Below are 21,787 nucleotides of genomic sequence, written 5' to 3'. Positions count from 1 at the left end.
ATCATCGCCATGCGGGCGTGTTGGCAGAGCGGCCGCCTGTATCCCACCGCTGACAGAGGCCGGCCCATCATCTGATGGTCGCTGTAAAAGCAGAAAAATACACACGTCAGAAAGCATCATGGAATACACATGATGTCATCCTTTAAAGTTAATAAACATTCTATCCTGACTTTGAAGGTGATGTCATCCTTTAAAGTTAATGAAACATTCTATCCTGACTTTGAAGATGATGTCATCCTTTGAAGTTCATAAAAATTCTATCCTGACTTTGAAGATGATGTCGTCGTTTTAAAGTTAAACAACATTCTATCCTGACTTCAAATATGATGTTATCATTTGAAGTTCATAAAAATTCTATCCTTACCTTGAAGATGTTGTCATCATTTAAAGTGAATCAACATTCCATTCTTATTTTGAAGATGATGTCATCCTTTAAAGTTAATAAACATTCTATCCTAACTTTAAAGATAATGTCATCCTTTAAAATGAATTAATATTCCATCCTGATGTTGAACATGATGTCATCTTTTAAAGATGATAAATATTCTATCCTGACTTTGAAGATGATGTCATCCTTTTAAAGGTAACAAACATTCTATCCTGACTTTGAAGATGATGTCATCCTTTTAAAGGTAACAAACATTCTATCCTGACGTTGAAGATGATGTCATCCTTTAAAGTTAATAAACAGTCTATCCTGACTTTGAAGATGATGTCATCCTTTTAAAGTTGATTAATATTCTATCCTGATGTTGAAGATGATGTCATACTTTTAAAGTTGATTAATATTCTATCCTCACTTTAAAGATTATATCATCATTTGAAGGTAATAAACATTCTATCCTGACTTTGAAGATGATATCATCCTTTTACAGTTCATAAAACTTTCTATCCTGACGTTGAACATGTTGTAATCCTTTGAAGGTAATAAACATTGTATCCTTATTTTGAAGATGATGTCATCCTTTAAAGTTAATTAAACATTCTATCCTGACTTTGAAGATGATGTCATCTTTAAAAGATGATAAGTATTCTATCCTGACTTTGAAGATGATGTCATCCTTTTACAGTTCATAAAACTTTCTATCCTGACGTTGAACATGTTGTAATCCTTTGAAGGTAATCAACATTCCATTCTGACTTTCAAGATGATGTCATCCTTTTAAAGTTGAGAAATATTCCATCCTATGAAGATAATGTCATCCTTTAAAGTGAATCAACATTCTATCCTGACTTTGAAGGTGATGTCATCCTTTAAAGTTAACAAACATTCTATCCTAACTTTTAAGGTGATGTCATCCTTTAAAGTTAACAAACATTCTATCCTAACTTTGAAGATGATGTCATCCTTTAAAGTTAACAAACATTCTATCCTAACTTTGAAGATGATGTCATCCTTTAAAGTTGATAAATATTCTATCCTGACTTTGAAGATGATGTCATCCTTTTAAAGTTGATTAATATTCTATCCTGACTTTGAAGATGATGTCATCCTTTAAAGATGATAAATATTCTATCCTGACTTTGAAGATGATGTCATCCTTTAAAGTTGATAAATATTCTATCCTGACTTTGAAGTTGATGTCATCCTTTAAAGTTAATGAAACATTCTATCCTGACTTTGAAGATGATGTCATCCTTTAAAATTAACAAACATTCTATCCTAACTTTGAAGATGATGTCATCCTTTAAAGTTGATAAATATTCTATCCTGACTTTGAAGATGATGTCATCCTTTTAAAGTTGATTAATATTCTATCCTGACTTTGAAGATGATGTCATCATTTTAAAGTTAATAAACAGTCTATCCTGACTTTGAAGATGATGTCATCCTTTTAAAGTTGATTAATATTCTATCCTGACTTTGAAGATGATGTTATCCTTTTAAAGTTGATTAATATTCTATCCTGACTTTGAAGATGATGTCATCATTTTAAAGTTAATAAACAGTCTATCCTGACTTTGAAGATGATGTCATCCTTTTAAAGTTGATTAATATTCTATCCTGACTTTGAAGATGATGTTATCCTTTTAAAGTTGATTAATATTCTATCCTGACTTTGAAGATGATGTCATCCTTTTAAAGATGATTAATATTCTATCCTGACTTTGAAGATGATGTCATCCTTTAAAGGTGATAAATATTCTATCCTGACTTTGAAGTTGATGTCAGCCTTTAAAGTTAATGAAACATTATATCCTGACTTTGAAGATGATGTCATCCTTTAAAGTTAACAAACATTCTATCCTAACTTTGAAGATGATGTCATCCTTTAAAGTTGATAAATATTCTATCCTGACTTTGAAGATGATGTCATCCTTTAAAGTTAACAAACATTCTATCCTAACTTTGAAGATGATGTCATCCTTTAAAGTTGATAAATATTCTATCCTGACTTTGAAGATGATGTCATCCTTTTAAAGTTGATTAATATTCTATCCTGACTTTGAAGATGATGTCATCCTTTTAAAGTTGATAAATATTCTATCCTGACTTTGAAGTTGATGTCATCCTTTAAAGTTAATGAAACATTCTATCCTGACTTTGAAGATGATGTCATCCTTTAAAGTTAACAAACATTCTATCCTAACTTTGAAGATGATGTCATCCTTTAAAGTTGATAAATATTCTATCCTGACTTTGAAGATGATGTCATCCTTTTAAAGTTGATTAATAATCTATCCTGACTTTGAAGATGATGTCATCATTTTAAAGTTAATAAACAGTCTATCCTAACTTTGAAGATGATGTCATCCTTTTAAAGTTGATTAATATTCTATCCTGACTTTGAAGATGATGTTATCCTTTTAAAGTTGATTAATATTCTATCCTGACTTTGAAGATGATGTCATCCTTTTACAGTCCATAAAACTTTCTATACTGACGTTGAACATGATGTAATCCTTTGAAGGTAATAAACATTCTATCCTGACTTTGAAGATGATGTCATCCTTTTAAAGTTTATAAAACATTCTATCCTGACTTTGAAGGTGATGTCATCCTTTAAAGTTAATGAAACATTCTATCCTGACTTTGAAGATGATGTCATCCTTTAAAGTTAACAAACATTCTATCCTAACTTTGAAGATGATGTCATCCTTTAAAGTTGATAAATATTCTATCCTGATTTTGAAGATGATGTCATCCTTTAAAGTTAATGAAACATTCTATCCTGACTTTGAAGATGATGTCATCCTTTTAAAGTTAATAAACAGTCTATCCTGAATTTGAAGATGATGTCATCCTTTTAAAGTTAATAAACAGTCTATCCTGAATTTGAAGATGATGTCATCCTTTTAAAGTTAATAAACATTCTATCCTGACTTTGAAGATGATGTCATCCTTTAAAGTTGATAAACATTCTATCCTGACTTTGAAGATGATGTCATCCTTTAAAGTTGATAAATATTCTATCCTGACTTTGAAGATGATGTCATCCTTTAAAGTTGATAAATATTCTATCCTGACTTTGAAGATGATGTCATCCTTTTAAAGTTAATAAACAGTCTATCCTGACTTTGAAGATGATGTCATCCTTTTAAAGTTAATAAACATTCTATCCTGACTTTGAAGATGATGTCATCCTTTTAAAGTTAATAAACAGTCTATCCTGAATTTGAAGATGATGTCATCCTTTTAAAGTTGATTAATATTCTATCCTGACTTTGAAGATGATGTCATCCTTTACAGTTAACAAACATTCTATCCTAACTTTGAAGATGATGTCATCCTTTAAAGTTGATAAATATTCTATCCTGACTTTGAAGATGATGTCATCCTTTTAAAGTTAATTAACAGTCTATCCTGAATTTGAAGATGATGTCATCCTTTTAAAGTTAATAAACAGTCTATCCTGACTTTGAAGGTGATGTCATCCTTTAAAGTTGATAAATATTCTATCCTGACTTTGAAGTTGATGTCATCCTTTAAAGTTAATGAAACATTCTATCCTGACTTTGAAGATGATGTCATCCTTTAAAGTTGATAAACATTCTATCCTAACTTTGAAGATGATGTCATCCTTTAAAGTTGATACATATTCTATCCTGACTTTGAAGATGATGTCATCCTTTAAAGTTAACAAACATTCTATCCTGACTTTGAAGATGATGTCATCCTTTAAAGTTAATGAAACATTCTATCCTAACTTTGAAGATGATGTCATCCTGTTGAAGTTAATAAAACATTCTATCCTGACTTTGAAGATGATGTCATCCTTTAAAGTTAATGAAACATTCTATCCTGACTTTGAAGATGATGTCATCCTTTAAAATTAACAAACATTCTATCCTAACTTTGAAGATGATGTCATCCTGTTGAAGTTAATAAAACATTCTATCCTGACTTTGAAGATGATGTCATCCTTTAAAGTCAATGAAACATTCTATCCTGACTTTGAAGATGATGTCATCCTTTAAAGTTAACAAACATTCTATCCTAACTTTGAAGATGATGTCATCCTTTAAAGTTGATTAATATTCTATCCTGACTTTGAAGATGATGTCATCCTTTAAAGGTCATAAACAGTCTTTCCAGACTTTGAAGATGATGTCATCCTTTGAAGTTCATAAACATTCTATTCTGACTTTAGAGATGATGTCATCCTTTAAAGTTAATTAACATTCTATCCTAACTTTGAAGATGATGTCATCCTGTTGAAGTTAATAAAACAGTCTATCCTGACTTTGAAGATGATGTCACCGTTTTAAAGTTAATAAACATTCTATCCTGACGTTGAAGATGATGTCATCCTGTTAAAGTTAATGAAACATTCTATCCTGACGTTGAAGATGATGTCATCCTGTTGAAGTGAATCAACATTCTATCCTGACGTTGGAGATGATGTCATCCTCAAAGGTTGATAAATATTCTATCCTGAATTTGAAGATGATGTCATCCTTTAAAGTGAATCAACATTCCATCCTGACTTTCAAGATGATGTCATCCTTTTAAATTTGAGAAATATTCCATCCTGACTATGAAGATTATGTCATCCTTTAAAGTTGATAAATATTTTATCCTGACTTAGAAGATGATGTCATCCTTTAAAGTGAATCAACATTCTATCATGACTTTGAAGATGATGTCACCGTTTTAAAGTTTATAAAACATTCTTTCCTGACGTTGAAGTTGATTTCATACTTTAAAAGTTCATAAAACAATGTTCCTTACATTGAAGATGATTTCATTCTTTTAAACTTAATATAACATTTTATCCTGACTTTGAAGTTGATATCATCCTGTTGAAGTTAATAAAACATTCTCTCCTGACTTTGAAGATGATGTCATCCTTTAAAGTTGATAAATATTCTATCCTGAATTTGAAGATGATGTCATCCTTTAAAGTTGATAAATATTCTATCCTGAATTTGAAGATGATGTCATCCTTTAAAGTTGATAAATATTCTATCCTGACTTTGAAGATGATGTCATCCTGTTAAAGTTAATAAAACATTCTATCCTGACTTTGAAGATGACGTCATCCTGTTAAAGTTAATGAAACATTCTATCCTGACTTTGAAGATGATGTCATCCTGTTAAAGTTAATGAAACATTCTATCCTGACTTTGAAGATGATGTCATCCTGTTAAAGTTAATGAAACATTCTATCCTGACGTTGAAGATGACGTCATCCTGTTTAATGAAACATTCTATCCTGAAAGATGACGTCATCCTGTTAAAGTTAATGAAACATTCTATCCTGACTTTGAAGATGATGTCATCCTGTTAAAGTTAATGAAACATTCTATCCTGACTTTGAAGATGATGTCATCCTGTTAAAGTTAATGAAACATTCTATCCTGACTTTGAAGATGATGTCACCGTTTTAAAGTTCATAAAACATTATATCCTGACTTTGAAGTTGATGTCATCCTGTTGAAGTGAATCAACATTCTATCCTGACGTTGGAGATGATGTCATCCTCAAAGGTTGATAAATATTCTATCCTGAATATGAAGATGATGTCATCCTTTTAAAGTTGATAAATATTCTATCCTGACTTTGAAGATGATGTCATCCTGTTGAAGTTAATAAAACATTCTATCCTGACTTTGAAGATGATGTCATCCTGTTAAAGTTAATGAAACATTCTATCCTGACTTTGAAGATGATGTCATCCTGTTAAAGTTAATGAAACATTCTATCCTGACTTTGAAGATGATGTCATCCTGTTAAAGTTAATGAAACATTCTATCCTGACTTTGAAGATGATGTCATCCTGTTCAAGTTAATGAAACATTCTATCCTGACTTTGAAGATGATGTCATCCTGTTCAAGTTAATGAAACATTCTATCCTGACTTTGAAGATGATGTCATCCTGTTAAAGTTAATGAGACATTCTATCCTGACTTTGAAGATGATGTCATCCTGTTAAAGTTAATGAAACATTCTATCCTGACTTTGAAGATGATGTCATCCTGTTAAAGTTAATGAAACATTCTATCCTGACTTTGAAGATGATGTCATCCTTTAAAGTTGATAAATATTATATCCTGACATTGAAGTTGATGTCATCCTGTTGAAGTGAAACAACATTCTATGCTGACGTTGGAGATGATGTCATCCTGAAAGGTTGATAAATATTCAATCCTGAATTTGAAGATGATGTCATCCTTTAAAGTTGATAAATATTATATCCTGACTTTGAAGATGATGTCATCCTTTAAAGTTAACAAACATTCTATCCTGACTTTGAAGATGATGTCATCCTGTTAAAGTTAATAAAACATTCTATCCTGAATTTGAAGATGATGTCATCCTTTAAAGTTGATAAATATTATATCCTGACTTTGAAGATGATGTCATCCTTTAAAGTTAACAAACATTCTATCCTGACTTTGAAGATGATGTCATCCTTTAAAGTTAACAAACATTCTATCCTGAATTTGAAGATGATGTCATCCTTTAAAGTTGATAAATATTATATCCTGACTTTGAAGATGATGTCATCCTTTAAAGTTAACAAACATTCTATCCTGACTTTGAAGATGATGTCATCCTCTAAAGTTAATAAAAATTCTATCCTGACTTTGAAGATGATGTCATCCTTTAAAGTTAACAAACATTCTATCCTGACTTTGAAGATGATGTCAACCTTTAAAGTTAACAAACATTCTATCCTGACTTTGAAGATGATGTCATCCTTTAAAGTTAACAAACATTCTATCCTGACTTTGAAGATGATGTCATCCTTTGAAGTTAACAAACATTCTATCCTGACTTTGAAGATGATGTCATCCTCTAAAGTTAATAAAAATTCTATCCTGACTTTGAAGATGATGTCATCCTTTAAAGGTCATAAAAATTTTTTCATTTTTTTATTATTAGATGTTTTTGGAGATCTACAGTCTCTGCATGCTGATGGCACCAGAACAATCCAGCTTAAAAACAGCTCTTTTTGATCATTTTTGATAATGCCTCCTTACCCAGGCATGAAGGAGACAAGAAGTGTGAAAACTCAGCTATAAGTAATAAATGCAGACTCACTCCTCCATACGAGTGATGGCCTTCAGCTTCCAGTACTCATCCTCATCATCGAAGTACGCCCTGTTAACAATTTTGTTCTTCTCCTCCAGAGGAATGAAGTTCTCGATGATCAGGTGTCTGAGAGACAAACAGATACAGCGCTCTTAAATCTCTATTTAGGACAGAACAGGATACCCCTGCTTTCTTCACAGGATTATGACCTAACCAGGGAGAAAAGCTGATAAAGAGAGGCTCCAGTTTGGACAGCGTCACTGTGCAGCATTGTTTTACCAGAGTACCATAATCTGGTCCTCTTTCTGCCCTTTCATTTCAGAATTTTTAAACATTAATTTATTCTTAAGATGATCAGAAATCTGCACGTCCCTCTCCTCTGCTGTAGCGTGGTTCATGATGATCCAGTATTACTGAGGTTCACACTGATGCCATATTAGAGTTCGTCATGATTTTATATTGATCAGTATTTCCTGGTCCAGGACCAGAGCAGGGTTCTTACTTTAGTTTGAGGTCTCTGGTCAGCTCGTTCTGGGTCTGCTCCAGATCCTGGCGGTCATGGATGTGGAGCTCCTGGATGTCCTGAATCTCTGCCTTCACCGCTGTCAACTTTGCAAACAGCTGGAAGATAGAGAAGAGAGGGGAGGAGGAGGAGGAGAGAGGGGAGGAGAGAGGGGAGGAGGAGGAGGAGTAGAGAGGGGAGGGGAGGAGAGGAGAGAGGGGAGGAGGAGGAGGAGTAGAGAGGGGAGGGGAGGAGAGGGGAAGGGAGGAGGAGGAGGAAGAGGTGAGAGGGGAGGAGGAGAGAGGGGAGGGGAGGAGGAGGAGGAGAGAGGGGAGGAGGAAGAGGGAGCAGGTGAGTAGGTTCATTCTGGAATAAAATAAAGCCGTCACAGAGAGGGGGTCACTGCCTCAGTGGCGTTCACACTAGAGGTCAAGCATGGCAGCAGCATTATCATCGGATCTTATGACACCGAGTCTGAATCAGCGGACTGTCGGAGACGGCGTAGACAACCATGGCGTAGACAACCAAAGTGTTGACAAGCACGGTGTAGACAAACACGGCATAGATGAGCACGGTGCAGATAAGCACGGCGTAGACGAGCACGGCGTAGACGAACACGGCGTAGACGAACACTGCGTAGACAACCAAAGTGTTGACAAGCATTGCGTAGATGAACACAGTGTCGACGAACACGGTGTAGACGAACACGGTCAGACGAGCACGGTGTAGACAACCACGGCGTGCTCCTACTCTGTTTTTAAACAAACTTAGCACCAGAAGTAATGAAATGTGTGCTTGGTAGATTATTTCTTTGTACCAATGCTTCTTGGTAATAAATCTGATACCGTTGAAAAGCCTGTTTATTACCCTTTTAAACAATGCCACATTTGTAAGGATCATGCATTTGTGGGATGAGCAGCAGAGCTGAGTATGTGGGTTGCGCCCATGAAAAATGCGCCAAATCTTCTCTGCCAATGTCACACAGCTGATTCTGCTGTTGCTGTTGATTTTTGTTTTGAGCTTCTGGTTCCCCCAGGTGCTCCAATCAGGTGCCTGATTGGCAGCACCTGTGAGTGTGGGCGGGGCTACAGTGGTCAGTAGATGTCTGCTTCAAGAATCAGCATGCCACATATGACTGATCTGGGCCCGTTGATTGGGCAACTTCAAGTTGTAGTTCCTCAAAACCAAGTTGCGGCATTGTTGGAGCGAACCCTAGTACCATCTCCAAACTGAAGGCCAAGTTCCATATAACAGGGAATGTCAGAGACAGGCCGCCAAGTGGGCGTCCCAAGAAGACAACACCCCAAGAAGACTGTTTCCTCCCCCTGTCAGCACTTAGGTACTGTAGGCTGTCTTCTACAGATCTACAGTCAAGGTCTGCAGGGTGATATGGCCGACGGCTCTCTGCACAGACAATCCAGAACAGACTGAACGGCCAATCTCCGGTCTCATAGGGCTGCCAGGAGGCCATGACTACCCTTCACCGTCAGGCCTGTTTGTGCTGGTGTCAGCAACACGTGCTCTGGAACCTGAACATGTGGAGGAACGTTATGTTCAGAGATGAGTCCAGATTCTGCCTACAGCAGTTGGATCATGGGGTCAAAGTGTGGAGAAGACGGGGAGAATGCTATGCTGATTGCTGCACCGATAGAGTAACATCTTTAGGTGGAGGCAGTGTGGGGGCGGCATCTCCCTCACTGGAATAACCAGGCTGGTCATCATTGGAGGAAATCTCAATGCAGAGAGAGATGGAGATGAGATTCTACAACTAGCGGTGATCCCATATCTCTACAGTCTTGGGACAGAACTCTATCCTCCAAGATGACAACACTCGCCCCCACAGAGCGGGGTTTATCAGAGACTACCTCCAGAATCTGGGACTGGAGAGGATGGAATGGCCTGCCAGTCCTGACCTCAACCCCAGTGACCTCTTGGGGGATCAGCTTGGACATGCTGTTGGTGCCAGAGTGATCTACACCAGGCTGGTGACCAGCATGAGGAGGAGGAGCCAGGCTGTTGTGGCTGTGATTGGTTCTTCTACGGAGGCTCCTGTTTGTTAAATCAATCAATTGTCAATCTGTCTTGTTTCTTCAAACTTCAATCATCCAATCACCAAACAAGAGTCAACGGCAGATGGAGCATTGGCAGAGAACATTTGGCACATTCTTCATGGACGCAACCCACATACTCAGCTCTGCTGCTCATCCTACAAATGCATGATCCTTACAAATGTGGCATAAACAGGGTAATAAACAGGCTTTCCAACGGTATCAGATTTATTACCAAGAAACATTGTTACAAAGAAATAATCTACCAAGCACACATTTCCTTATTTTTGGTGCTAAGTTTAGAAGCTGACCTACTTCCTGTCTCTGTGGCGGCTAAAATTAACACATCATTCATACCTGAGCTCTAACACTTCAAAAAAAATGATATTCTGATATTCAGAGATGTCTGTGGTGTGGTTTCAGAGTAATCACAATCAGCTGATCAGACCTGAGAACGCAGACTGATCTATGTCAGGGTCCACAGATCCAGCAGGTCTACAGATCCAGCCGGTCCACAGATCCAGCCGGTCTACAGATCCAGCCGGTCCACAGATCCAGCCGGTCCACAGATCCAGCCGGTCCACAGATCCAGCCGGTCCACAGATCCAGCCGGTCTACAGATCCAGTCAGTCCACAGATCCAGCCGGTCCACAGATCCAGCCGGTCTACAGGTATCCTGGTGTTTTAAAGACTGGTCTAAGGGTCTGAGCTGGGTCAGGGTTAATGAAACAGAAAGTGATGGTACTCTGGTCTGTAGAAATGCTCTGTTGAGAACTGCAGCGTGCAGCGCCACCTAGAGGTGTACGGCTCTAACGTTCTCTGTTCACCTTCTCTTCTAACGGCTGCCCCTCCCACTTCCTGACCCCCTTAGGGACATTCAGGATCAAACCTATCCCATGTAGAGGAAGGACCTCCTGAGTGTGGCGGTACCTTCTTCAGCTTCTTGGTTTTGATGTCGACCTCCTGCTGCAGAGAGCTGTACGTCTCCTTCAGCTCCAGAGTCTCCTCATCCCGACTCTCCATCTGCTGCTGCATCTCTCGCTCACGGCGTTTCTGAAACACACCCATGATGTTCTTCAGTCTCTGCTCTAAGACGTGTGGTTAATAACTGTGGTTAATCCCTGGTTTACCATCATCCAGGTACTTCCTGGTCTGTCTCACCTGTTCAGCGATCTCCTGCCTCCTCTGCTCCAGCATCCTCTGCTGCTCATTGGTGTGATCTACGATGTTCTTCCCTCCGACCAGCAGCTTACTCTCCATGGCCTGGAGACGGGACAGTAAACATCAGTGACCTCTGACTTCCTATCAGACAGGGGGCAGACGGTCGTCCTGTACTCACCTTGACTTTGGCGGCCAGCATCTCTCCGGCCTCCCTCTCCTTCTGCAGGTCCTCCATCTTCTTCTCCTTCTCCTTCAGGAGTCGCGTCTTCTCCTCGGCCACCAGGCTGTGGTCCTCCATGATGGCCTTCCTCTCTCTCTCCAGCTTCTCCTGCTGCTCCCTCCAGTAGTCTCCTTTATCCTCGCCCCCGTCTTCTTCGTCGTCCTCTGTCTCTCCGTCCTCCAGCTCCTCTCCGTCGCTGCCTTCCCCTGCCCCGGCCCTCCTCCTCCTCCTCCTCTTCCTCCTCCCGGAGCGTTTCTGGAGCTGAGCCTTGAGTCTGGCGATCTCCTCCTGGAACTCCCTCAGCAGGGCCTCTTTGGGGTCCTCGTTGATCCTGGGTTTGTTCTTGATGTTTTTGGCCCTGTTGGAGTACCTCAGCGTCGTCAGAGTCTCCTCTACATTGTAGGAGGCGGGGCCGATGTTGGCGACCATGACGGTGCGGGCGTTTCCGCCCAGAGAGTCCTGCAGCAGGCGGGTGAGTTTGGAGTCTCTGTAGGGGATGTGGCTGCTCCGCCCATCGACCAGCGCCGATATGACGTTTCCTAGAGCCGACAGCGACAGGTTGATCTTGGTGGCCTCTTTCAGACGCTCGCCCTGTGCGCCCGTCTTTGTCTGACGCTCGCTCCCTGCTAAATCCACCAGGTTCAGTTTGCCCACCCTGATGTGGTTCTCGCCGTCCACGCCCAGCTCGCTGCACTCCACGGTGATGACGAAGATGGCGTGGGAGCGGGAGCTGTGCTCGTTCATGTTGGTGGCTCCCACCGAGCGGTTCTGGTTCCCCACATTCATTACGTGCTCGATCTCTCTCACGCTCTTGGTGACAAACGACGAGAGGTCTTTGACGTAGACGCCGCTGTCTGGCCGCTCCCTGAGCTCCAGACGCCGTGATTGGTCCTTGGACAGCAAGTCTCTGATCTCCTCCTGATAGATCTCCAGGTACGAGGCTCGGACCAGGTACTGCTGGTTCTGGGAGCGGGAGATGTGGGTGAAGATGTGCTCAAACGAGTTAGGGATGACGCCCCTCCTCTCGGGGTCGTTCCTCACCCCCTCCATGGTGTAGGTCTTCCCCGTCCCCGTCTGGCCGTACGCGAAGATGGTCCCGTTGAACCCGAGCAGCACCGACTCCACCAGCGGCCTGAAGGTCTCGTCATACAGGTCGATCTGTTTGGAGTTGCAGTCGTACACCGAGTCGAACGTGAAGACTTTAGGAAGCTCGCTGGCAGACGCCTCTCTGGGGTTCCTGACCTGGATCTGACCCAGTTTGACGTCCACGGACACGACCCGCTCAAACTTGGCCGCCCGCTCTTTCTCGTTCATGGGCCGACAGCGGACCACCACCTTCACCGACTCGGAGCTCTTACTCTTGGACATGATGGGGCGCAGATGCCGGCCAACACGGCTCGGCTCTGACCAACCTCCAGACGCAGCTTCAGGACCGGATCAGCAGGACCGACGACACCATAGGAACCTGGAGCACAAGAAGAACACATCAGAACCTGGAGCACAAGAAGAACACATCAGAACCTGGACTAAAGGAAGAACACATCAGAACCTGGACTAAAGGAAGAACACATCAGAACCTGGAGCACAAGAAGAACACATCAGAACCTGGACTAAAGGAAGAACACATCAGAACCTGGAGCACAAGAAGAACACATCAGAACCTGGAGCACAAGAAGAACACATCAGAACCTGGACTAAAGGAAGAACACATCAGAACCTGGAGCACAAGAAAAACACATCAGAACCTGGAGCACAAGAAGAACACATCAGAACCTGGACTAAAGGAAGAACACATCAGAACCTGGAGCACAAGAAGAACACATCAGAACCTGGACTAAAGGAAGAACACATCAGAACCTGGACTAAAGGAAGAACACATCAGAACCTGGAGCACAAGAAAAACACATCAGAACCTGGAGCACAAGAAAAACACATCAGAACCTGGACTAAAGGAAGAACACATCAGAACCTGGAGCACAAGAAGAACACATCAGAACCTGGACTAAAGGAAGAACACATCAGAACCTGGAGCACAAGAAGAACACATCAGAACCTGGACTAAAGGAAGAACACATCAGAACCTGGACTACAAAAAAAACACATCAGAACCTGGACTAAAGGAAGAACACATCAGAACCTGGAGCACAAGAAAAACACATCAGAACCTGGACTAAAGGAAGAACACATCAGAACCTGGAGCACAAGAAGAACACATCAGAACCTGGACTAAAGGAAGAACACATCAGAACCTGGACTACAAGAAAAAACACATCAGAACCTGGACTACAAGAAAAAACACATCAGAACCTGGACTACAAGAAAAACACATCAGAACCTGGACTAAAGGAAAAACACATCAGAACCTGGAGCACAAGAAGAACACATCAGAACCTGGACTAAAGGAAGAACACATCAGAACCTGGACTACAAAAAAAACACATCAGAACCTGGACTACAAGAAAAACACATCAGAACCTGGACTACAAGAAAAACACATCAGAACCTGGACTAAAGGAAGAACACATCAGAACCTGGACTAAAGGAAGAACACATCAGAACCTGGACTACAAAAAAAACACATCAGAACCTGGACTACAAAAAAAACACATCAGAACCTGGACTACAAAAAAAACACATCAGAACCTGGACTACAAAAAAAACACATCAGAACCTGGACTACAAGAAAAACACATCAGAACCTGGACTACAAGAAAAACACATCAGAACCTGGACTAAAGGAAGAACACATCAGAACCTGGACTACAAGAAAAACACATCAGAACCTGGACTACAAGAAAAACACATCAGAACCTGGAGCACAAGAAAAACACATCAGAACCTGGACTACAAGAAGAACACATTAGAACCTGGATTACAAGAAGAACACATCAGAACCTGGACTACAAGTAGAACACATCAGAACCTGGACTACAGGAAGAACACATTAGAACCTGGACTACAAGAAGAACACATCAGAACCTGGATTACAAGAAGAACACATCGGAACCTGGATTACAAGAAGAACACATTAGAACCTGGATTACAGGAAGAACACATCAGAACCTGGACTACAGGAAGAACACATCAGAACCTGGACTACAAGAAGAACACATTAGAACCTGGACTACAAGAAGAACACATCAGAACCTGGACTACAAGAAAAACACATCAGAACCTGGATTACAAGAAGAACACAACAGAACCTGGACTACAGGAAGAACACATCAGAACCTGGACTACAAGAAGAACACATCAGAACCTGGATTACAAGAAGAACACATCAGAACCTGGATTACAAGAAGAACACATCAGAACCTGGACTACAAGTAGAACACATTAGAACCTGGAGCACAAGAAGAACACATCAGAACCTGGACTACAGGAAGAACACATCAGAACCTGGATTACAAGAAGAACACATCAGAACCTGGATTACAGGAAGAACACATCAGAACCTGGATTACAGGAAGAACACATCAGAACCTGGACTACAAGAAGAACACATCAGAACCTGGACTACAAGAAGGACACATCAGAACCTGGATTACAAGAAGAACACATCAGAACCTGGATTACAAGAAGAACACATCAGAACCTGGATTACAAGAAGAACACATCAGAACCTGGATTACAAGAAGAACACATCAGAACCTGGACTACAAGAAGAACACATTAGAACCTGGACTACAAGTAGAACACATCAGAACCTGGACTACAGGAAGAACACATCAGAACCTGGACTACAAGAAGAACACATTAGAACCTGGACTACAGGAAGAACACATCAGAACCTGGACTACAAGAAGAACACATCAGAACCTGGACTACAAGAAGAACACATTAGAACCTGGACTACAAGAAGAACACATCAGAACCTGGACTACAAGAAGAACACATTAGAACCTGGATTACAGGAAGAACACATCAGAACCTGGATTACAGGAAGAACACATCAGAACCTGGACTACAAGAAGAACACATCAGAACCTGGACTACAAGAAGAACACATCAGAACCTGGACTACAAGAAGAACACATTAGAACCTGGACTACAAGTAGAACACATCAGAACCTGGACTACAAGAAGAACACATCAGAACCTGGACTACAAGAAGAACACATCAGAACCTGGACTACAAGTAGAACACATCAGAACCTGGACTACAAGAAGAACACATCAGAACCTGGACTACAAGAAGAACACATTAGAACCTGGACTACAAGTAGAACACATCAGAACCTGGACTACAAGAAGAACACATCAGAACCTGGACTACAAGAAGAACACATTAGAACCTGGACTACAAGAAGAACACATCAGAACCTGGACTACAAGAAGAACACATCAGAACCTGGATTACAAGAAGAACACATCAGAACCTGGATTACAAGAAGAACACATCAGAACCTGGACTACAGGAAGAACACATCAGAACCTGGACTACAGGAAGAACACATCAGAACCTGGACTACAAGAAGAACACATCAGAACCTGGATTACAAGAAGAACACATCAGAACCTGGACTACAAGAAGAACACATCAGAACCTGGACTACAAGAAGAACACATTAGAACCTGGACTACAAGTAGAACACATCAGAACCTGGACTACAGGAAGAACACATCAGAACCTGGACTACAGGAAGACCACGTCCTACACAGACACACAGATGAGTGCATCAACCCTCCCCTTAACCATCACTCGTGTAGATTTTACTAGAATGGATTTAAAGCTGTAAACCAGAGATACTCATCCTGTGGCTCTTGTATGTCGTCATTTTAAACCTTAAAGGGGAAACTTTTTTGCCTTTTTTCACCATTTTTTGCCATTTCTCACCCATATATGAGCTACCTTTTGCCATTAAATACAACTTTATCCTACTTTTTTATTAACCTATTTTGACAATTTTGTGTAACTTGTTTTTTTATCAGTTTTCACCATTTTTCTCCCCATTTTCACCCATTTAAGCTACCTTTTGTCATTACCTTTTTTTCTAGCCTTTTCCCATTTTAGCCACTTCTTGTTGCCACTTTTATCCCATTTTTGCCCTTTTCACCATTTTTGTTGCCATTTTTCACACATTTAATCTACCCGTTGCCATTGCTTCCACTTTTTTGCCATTTTTGCCACTTCTTTATGCCACTATATCCCATTTTTTGCCATTTTCACCACTTTTCACCCATTTCAGCTACCTTTTGCTACTAAATACCACTTGTTTCCTATTTGTTGCCCATTTTTTCCACTCTTCACTGCTTTTTGCCCATTTTAGTCACCTTTCACTCATTTTTTTGCCACATATGGACCATTTTATGTCACCTACAACTCATTTTTTTTGTCACTTCTCACCCATTCTTTGCTACTTTCTGACCCTTTCCCCACTTGTCATTCCTTTTTCACCCATTTTTGTGGCTTTTTCACCATTTTTGACAACTCTAACTGATTGTTAATGTACTTCAAGCTGTTTTTGCTTCACTGTTTAGATTGTGGCTCTTTTAAAGGTATTTTTCAACTATTTGGGTCCTATCCTTTTTTAGCTACTGAATGCCATTTTCAGCTACGTTTAGGCTATTGTTTGCTATTGTTGTGCTTTTTGGCTGATTTAGGAAGTTCGTCCACAATTTCAGCTGAAATTGCAGTTTTGATCTTCTTAACTAGTCTTTGGCTTAGTTCTCTAGCAGTTGGCTCAGTTATCTAGTCGTTGGCTCAGTTATCTAGCAGTTGGCTCAGTTATCTAGTCGTTGGCTCAGTTATCTAGCAGTTGGCTCAGTTATCTAGTCGTCGGCTCAGTTATCTAGCAGTTGGCTCAGTTATCTAGCAGTTGGCTCAGTTATCTAGCAGTTGGCTCAGTTATCTAGCAGTTGGCTCAGTTATCTAGTCGTTGGCTCAGTTATCTAGTCGTTGGCTCAGTTATCTAGCAGTTGGCTCAGTTATCTAGCAGTTGGCTCAGTTATCTAGCAGTTGGCTCAGTTATCTAGTCGTTGGCTCAGTTATCTAGCAGTTGGCTCAGTTATCTAGTCGTTGGCTCAGTTATCTAGTCGTTGGCTCAGTTATCTAGCAGTTGGCTCAGTTATCTAGCAGTTGGCTCAGTTATCTAGTCGTCGGCTCAGTTATCTAGCAGTTGGCTCAGTTATCTAGCAGTTGGCTCAGTTATCTAGCAGTTGGCTCAGTTATCTAGCAGTTGGCTCAGTTATCTAGTCGTTGGCTCAGTTATCTAGTCGTTGGCTCAGTTATCTAGCAGTTGGCTCAGTTATCTAGCAGTTGGCTCAGTTATCTAGTCGTTGGCTCAGTTATCTAGCAGTTGGCTCAGTTATCTAGTCGTTGGCTCAGTTATCTAGTCGTTGGCTCAGTTATCTAGCAGTTGGCTCAGTTCTCTAGTCGTTGGCTCAGTTATCTAGCCGTTGGCTCAGTTATCTAGTCGTTGGCTCAGTTATCTAGTCGTTGGCTCAGTTATCTAGCAGTTGGCTCAGTTCTCTAGTCGTTGGCTCAGTTATCTAGCCGTTGGCTCAGTTCTCTAGTCGTTGGCTCAGTTATCTAGCCGTTGGCTCAGTTCTCTAGTCGTTGGCTCAGTTATCTAGCCGTTGGCTCAGTTATCTAGTCGTTGGCTCAGTTATCTAGCAGTTGGCTCAGTTATCTAGTCGTTGGCTCAGTTATCTAGTCGTTGGCTCAGTTATCTAGTCGTCGGCTCAGTTATCTAGCGGTTGGCTCAGTTATCTAGCGGTTGGCTCAGTTATCTAGCGGTTGGCTCAGTTATCTAGTGGTTGGCTCAGTTATCTAGCAGTTGGCTCAGTTCTCTAGTCGTTGGCTCAGTTATCTAGCCGTTGGCTCAGTTATCTAGTCGTTGGCTCAGTTATCTAGTCGTTGGCTCAGTTATCTAGTCGTTGGCTCAGTTATCTAGCAGTTGGCTCAGTTCTCTAGTCGTTGGCTCAGTTATCTAGCCGTTGGCTCAGTTCTCTAGTCGTTGGCTCAGTTATCTAGCCGTTGGCTCAGTTCTCTAGTCGTTGGCTCAGTTATCTAGCCGTTGGCTCAGTTATCTAGTCGTTGGCTCAGTTATCTAGCAGTTGGCTCAGTTATCTAGTCGTTGGCTCAGTTATCTAGTCGTTGGCTCAGTTATCTAGTCGTTGGCTCAGTTATCTAGCAGTTGGCTCAGTTCTCTAGTCGTTGGCTCAGTTATCTAGCCGTTGGCTCAGTTATCTAGTCGTTGGCTCAGTTATCTAGTCGTTGGCTCAGTTCTCTAGTCGTTGGCTCAGTTATCTAGCAGTTGGCTCAGTTATCTAGCAGTTGGCTCAGTTATCTAGCCGTTGGCTCAGTTATCTAGTCGTTGGCTCAGTTATCTAGTCGTTGGCTCAGTTATCTAGCAGTTGGCTCAGTTATCTAGCAGTTGGCTCAGTTATCTAGCCGTTGGCTCAGTTATCTAGTCGTTGGCTCAGTTATCTAGCAGTTGGCTCAGTTATCTAGCAGTTGGCTCAGTTATCTAGCCGTTGGCTCAGTTATCTAGCCGTTGGCTCAGTTATCTAGTCGTTGGCTCAGTTATCTAGTCGTTGGCTCAGTTATCTAGCAGTTGGCTCAGTTATCTAGCAGTTGGCTCAGTTATCTAGCAGTTGGCTCAGTTATCTAGCAGTTGGCTCAGTTATCTAGTCGTTGGCTCAGTTATCTAGCAGTTGGCTCAGTTATCTAGCCGTTGGCTCAGTTATCTAGTCGTTGGCTCAGTTATCTAGTCGTTGGCTCAGTTATCTAGTCGTTGGCTCAGTTATCTAGTCGTTGGCTCAGTTATCTAGCAGTTGGCTCAGTTATCTAGTCGTTGGCTCAGTTATCTAGTCGTTGGCTCAGTTCTCTAGTCGTTGGCTCAGTTCTCTAGTCGTTGGCTCAGTTATCTAGTCGTTGGCTCAGTTCTCTAGTCGTTGGCTCAGTTCTCTAGTCGTTGGCTCAGTTATCTAGTCGTTGGCTCAGTTATCTAGTCGTCGGCTCAGTTATCTAGCAGTTGGCTCAGTTATCTAGCAGTTGGCTCAGTTATCTAGCAGTTGGCTCAGTTATCTAGCAGTTGGCTCAGTTATCTAGTCGTTGGCTCAGTTATCTAGTCGTTGGCTCAGTTATCTAGCAGTTGGCTCAGTTATCTAGCAGTTGGCTCAGTTATCTAGCAGTTGGCTCAGTTATCTAGTCGTTGGCTCAGTTATCTAGCAGTTGGCTCAGTTATCTAGTCGTTGGCTCAGTTATCTAGTCGTTGGCTCAGTTATCTAGCAGTTGGCTCAGTTCTCTAGTCGTTGGCTCAGTTATCTAGCCGTTGGCTCAGTTATCTAGTCGTTGGCTCAGTTATCTAGTCGTTGGCTCAGTTATCTAGTCGTTGGCTCAGTTATCTAGCAGTTGGCTCAGTTCTCTAGTCGTTGGCTCAGTTATCTAGCCGTTGGCTCAGTTCTCTAGTCGTTGGCTCAGTTATCTAGCCGTTGGCTCAGTTCTCTAGTCGTTGGCTCAGTTATCAGCCGCTTGGCTCAGTTATCTAGTCGCTGGCTCAGTTATCTAGTCGCTTGGCTCAGTTATCTAGTCGTTGGCTCAGTTATCTAGCAGTTGGTTGGCTCAGTTCTCTAGTCGTTGGCTCAGTTCTCAGCCGCTGGCTCAGTTATCTAGTCGTTGGCTCAGTTATCAGTCGCTGGCTCAGTTATCTAGTCGTTGGCTCAGTTATCAGCAGTTGGCTCAGTTCTCAGTCGTTGGCTCAGTTATCTAGCCGTTGGCTCAGTTCTCAGTCGCTGGCTCAGTTATCCTCAGCCGTTGGCTCAGTTTCCTCAGCCTTCTGGCTCAGTTATCTAGCCGTTGGCTCAGTTATCTAGCCGTTGGCTCAGTTATCTAGCAGTTGGCTCAGTTATCTAGTCGTTGGCTCAGTTATCTAGTCGTTGGCTCAGTTATCTAGCAGTTGGCTCAGTTATCTAGCAGTTGGCTCAGTTCTCTAGTCGTTGGCTCAGTTATCAGACCGCTGGCTCAGTTATCTAGCAGTTGGCTCAGTTCTCTAGTCGTTGGCTCAGTCTCCTCCTCAGTCGCTGGCTCAGTTCTCTAGCAGTTGGCTCAGACCTTCTAGCAGTTGGCTCAGTCTCATCCTTCTCAGTTGGCTCAGTTATCAGCAGTTGGCTCAGTTATCCTAGTCTTGGCTCAGTTCTCAAACCGTTGGCTCAGTTATCTAGCCTTGGCTCCTATCTAGCAGTTGGCTCAGTTATCTAGCAGTTGGCTCAGTTATCTAGCAGTTGGCTCAGTTATCTAGCAGTTGGCTCAGTTATCTAGCAGTTGGCTCAGTTATCTAGCCGTTGGCTCAGTTATCTAGCCGTTGGCTCAGTTATCTAGTCGTTGGCTCAGTTCTCTAGTCGTTGGCTCAGTTATCTAGCCGTTGGCTCAGTTATCTAGTCGTTGGCTCAGTTATCTAGTCGTTGGCTCAGTTATCTAGCCGTTAACCTCGTTATCTAGCCGTTAACCTCGTTATCTCGTCGTTAACCTAGCCGTTAACCTCGTTAACTAGTCCGTTAGCCGGCGAGCCGGTCTCTAACCTGCTGACAGTCCCGGTAATCTCACCTAGACCACCTTTAAACTGTCTAACATCGCTAATCATCGGTTTTCTGGTCGGTTAAATCCGGTTCCGTCGGTTAGAATAAGGGTTAGTCTGAGTGCCGTGGTCTCAGTCAGAGTCTGCCCGCAAAGAGAGCTCTAGGATCGGCCTAGCAACCACAAACACACCGGTAACCTAGACTGTTAGCATCACCTGGCTAACGGCTAGCAGAGAGGGCGTAACTGCAGAAAGAACGGGTCAGATTAGAGAATAAAACCGGATTAACGTCATTAATATCACATATAAACCATCATCAATAATCCACATTAACAGACAGGTCGGTAGGTTTACCGGAGACGGTCGGCAGCTGCTTTAACTCCACTCCTTTAGCCGTTAGCCGTTAGCCGCTCATCCTCACTGCCGTCCGATCAACAGGGTTGCCAGTTTCAGCCACAAACATCCCCCCAAACATCCTCCTCAGACCTTCTTCTTCATCTAAACCTCCTCAGACCTTCTTCTTCTTCTAAACCTCCTCAGACCTTCTTCATCTAAACCTCCTCAGACCTTCTTCTTCTTCTAAACCTCCTCAGACCTTCTTCTTCTAAACCTCCTCAGACCTTCTTCTTCTAAACCTCCTCAGACCTTCTTCTTCTTCTAAACCTCCTCAGACCTTCTTCTTCTAAACCTCCTCAGACCTTCTTCATCTAAACCTCCTCAGACCTTCTTCTTCATCTAAACCTCCTCAGACCTTCTTCTTCATCTAAACCTCCTCAGACCTTCTTCCTCTAAACCTCCTCAGACCTTCTTCCTCTAAACCTCCTCAGACCTTCTTCTTCATCTAAGCCTCCTCA

At 41.7% G+C, this 21,787-nt stretch overlaps 1 protein-coding gene across 1 annotated transcript in view; it reads right to left on the bottom strand.

Moving 5' to 3' along the window:
- kif3b (kinesin family member 3B) overlaps positions 1–21,451 on the bottom strand; it is a 30,621-nt gene extending 9,170 nt beyond the window's left edge. The window contains exons 1-7 of the mRNA XM_041799091.1: positions 21,288–21,451; positions 11,371–12,877; positions 11,193–11,294; positions 10,962–11,084; positions 7,984–8,102; positions 7,491–7,607; positions 1–81 (exon numbers count right to left, since the gene is read on the bottom strand). The exon at positions 1–81 is cut by the window's left edge and continues 25 nt beyond it. Coding sequence (XP_041655025.1) covers positions 1–81; positions 7,491–7,607; positions 7,984–8,102; positions 10,962–11,084; positions 11,193–11,294; positions 11,371–12,780 — 1,952 coding nt within the window. The 5' untranslated portion in view covers positions 12,781–12,877; positions 21,288–21,451. The remainder of the gene's footprint in view (positions 82–7,490; positions 7,608–7,983; positions 8,103–10,961; positions 11,085–11,192; positions 11,295–11,370; positions 12,878–21,287) is intronic.
- Between the last annotated feature and the right edge of the window lie 336 nt (positions 21,452–21,787).

The sequence above is a fragment of the Cheilinus undulatus genome, linkage group 11 (genome assembly GCF_018320785.1).
Source record: "Cheilinus undulatus linkage group 11, ASM1832078v1, whole genome shotgun sequence".
NCBI classification, from domain to species: Eukaryota; Metazoa; Chordata; class Actinopteri; order Labriformes; family Labridae; genus Cheilinus; species Cheilinus undulatus.
The sequence above is the reverse complement of the archived record's forward strand: the minus strand, read 5'-3'. Positions and strand labels throughout refer to the sequence as shown.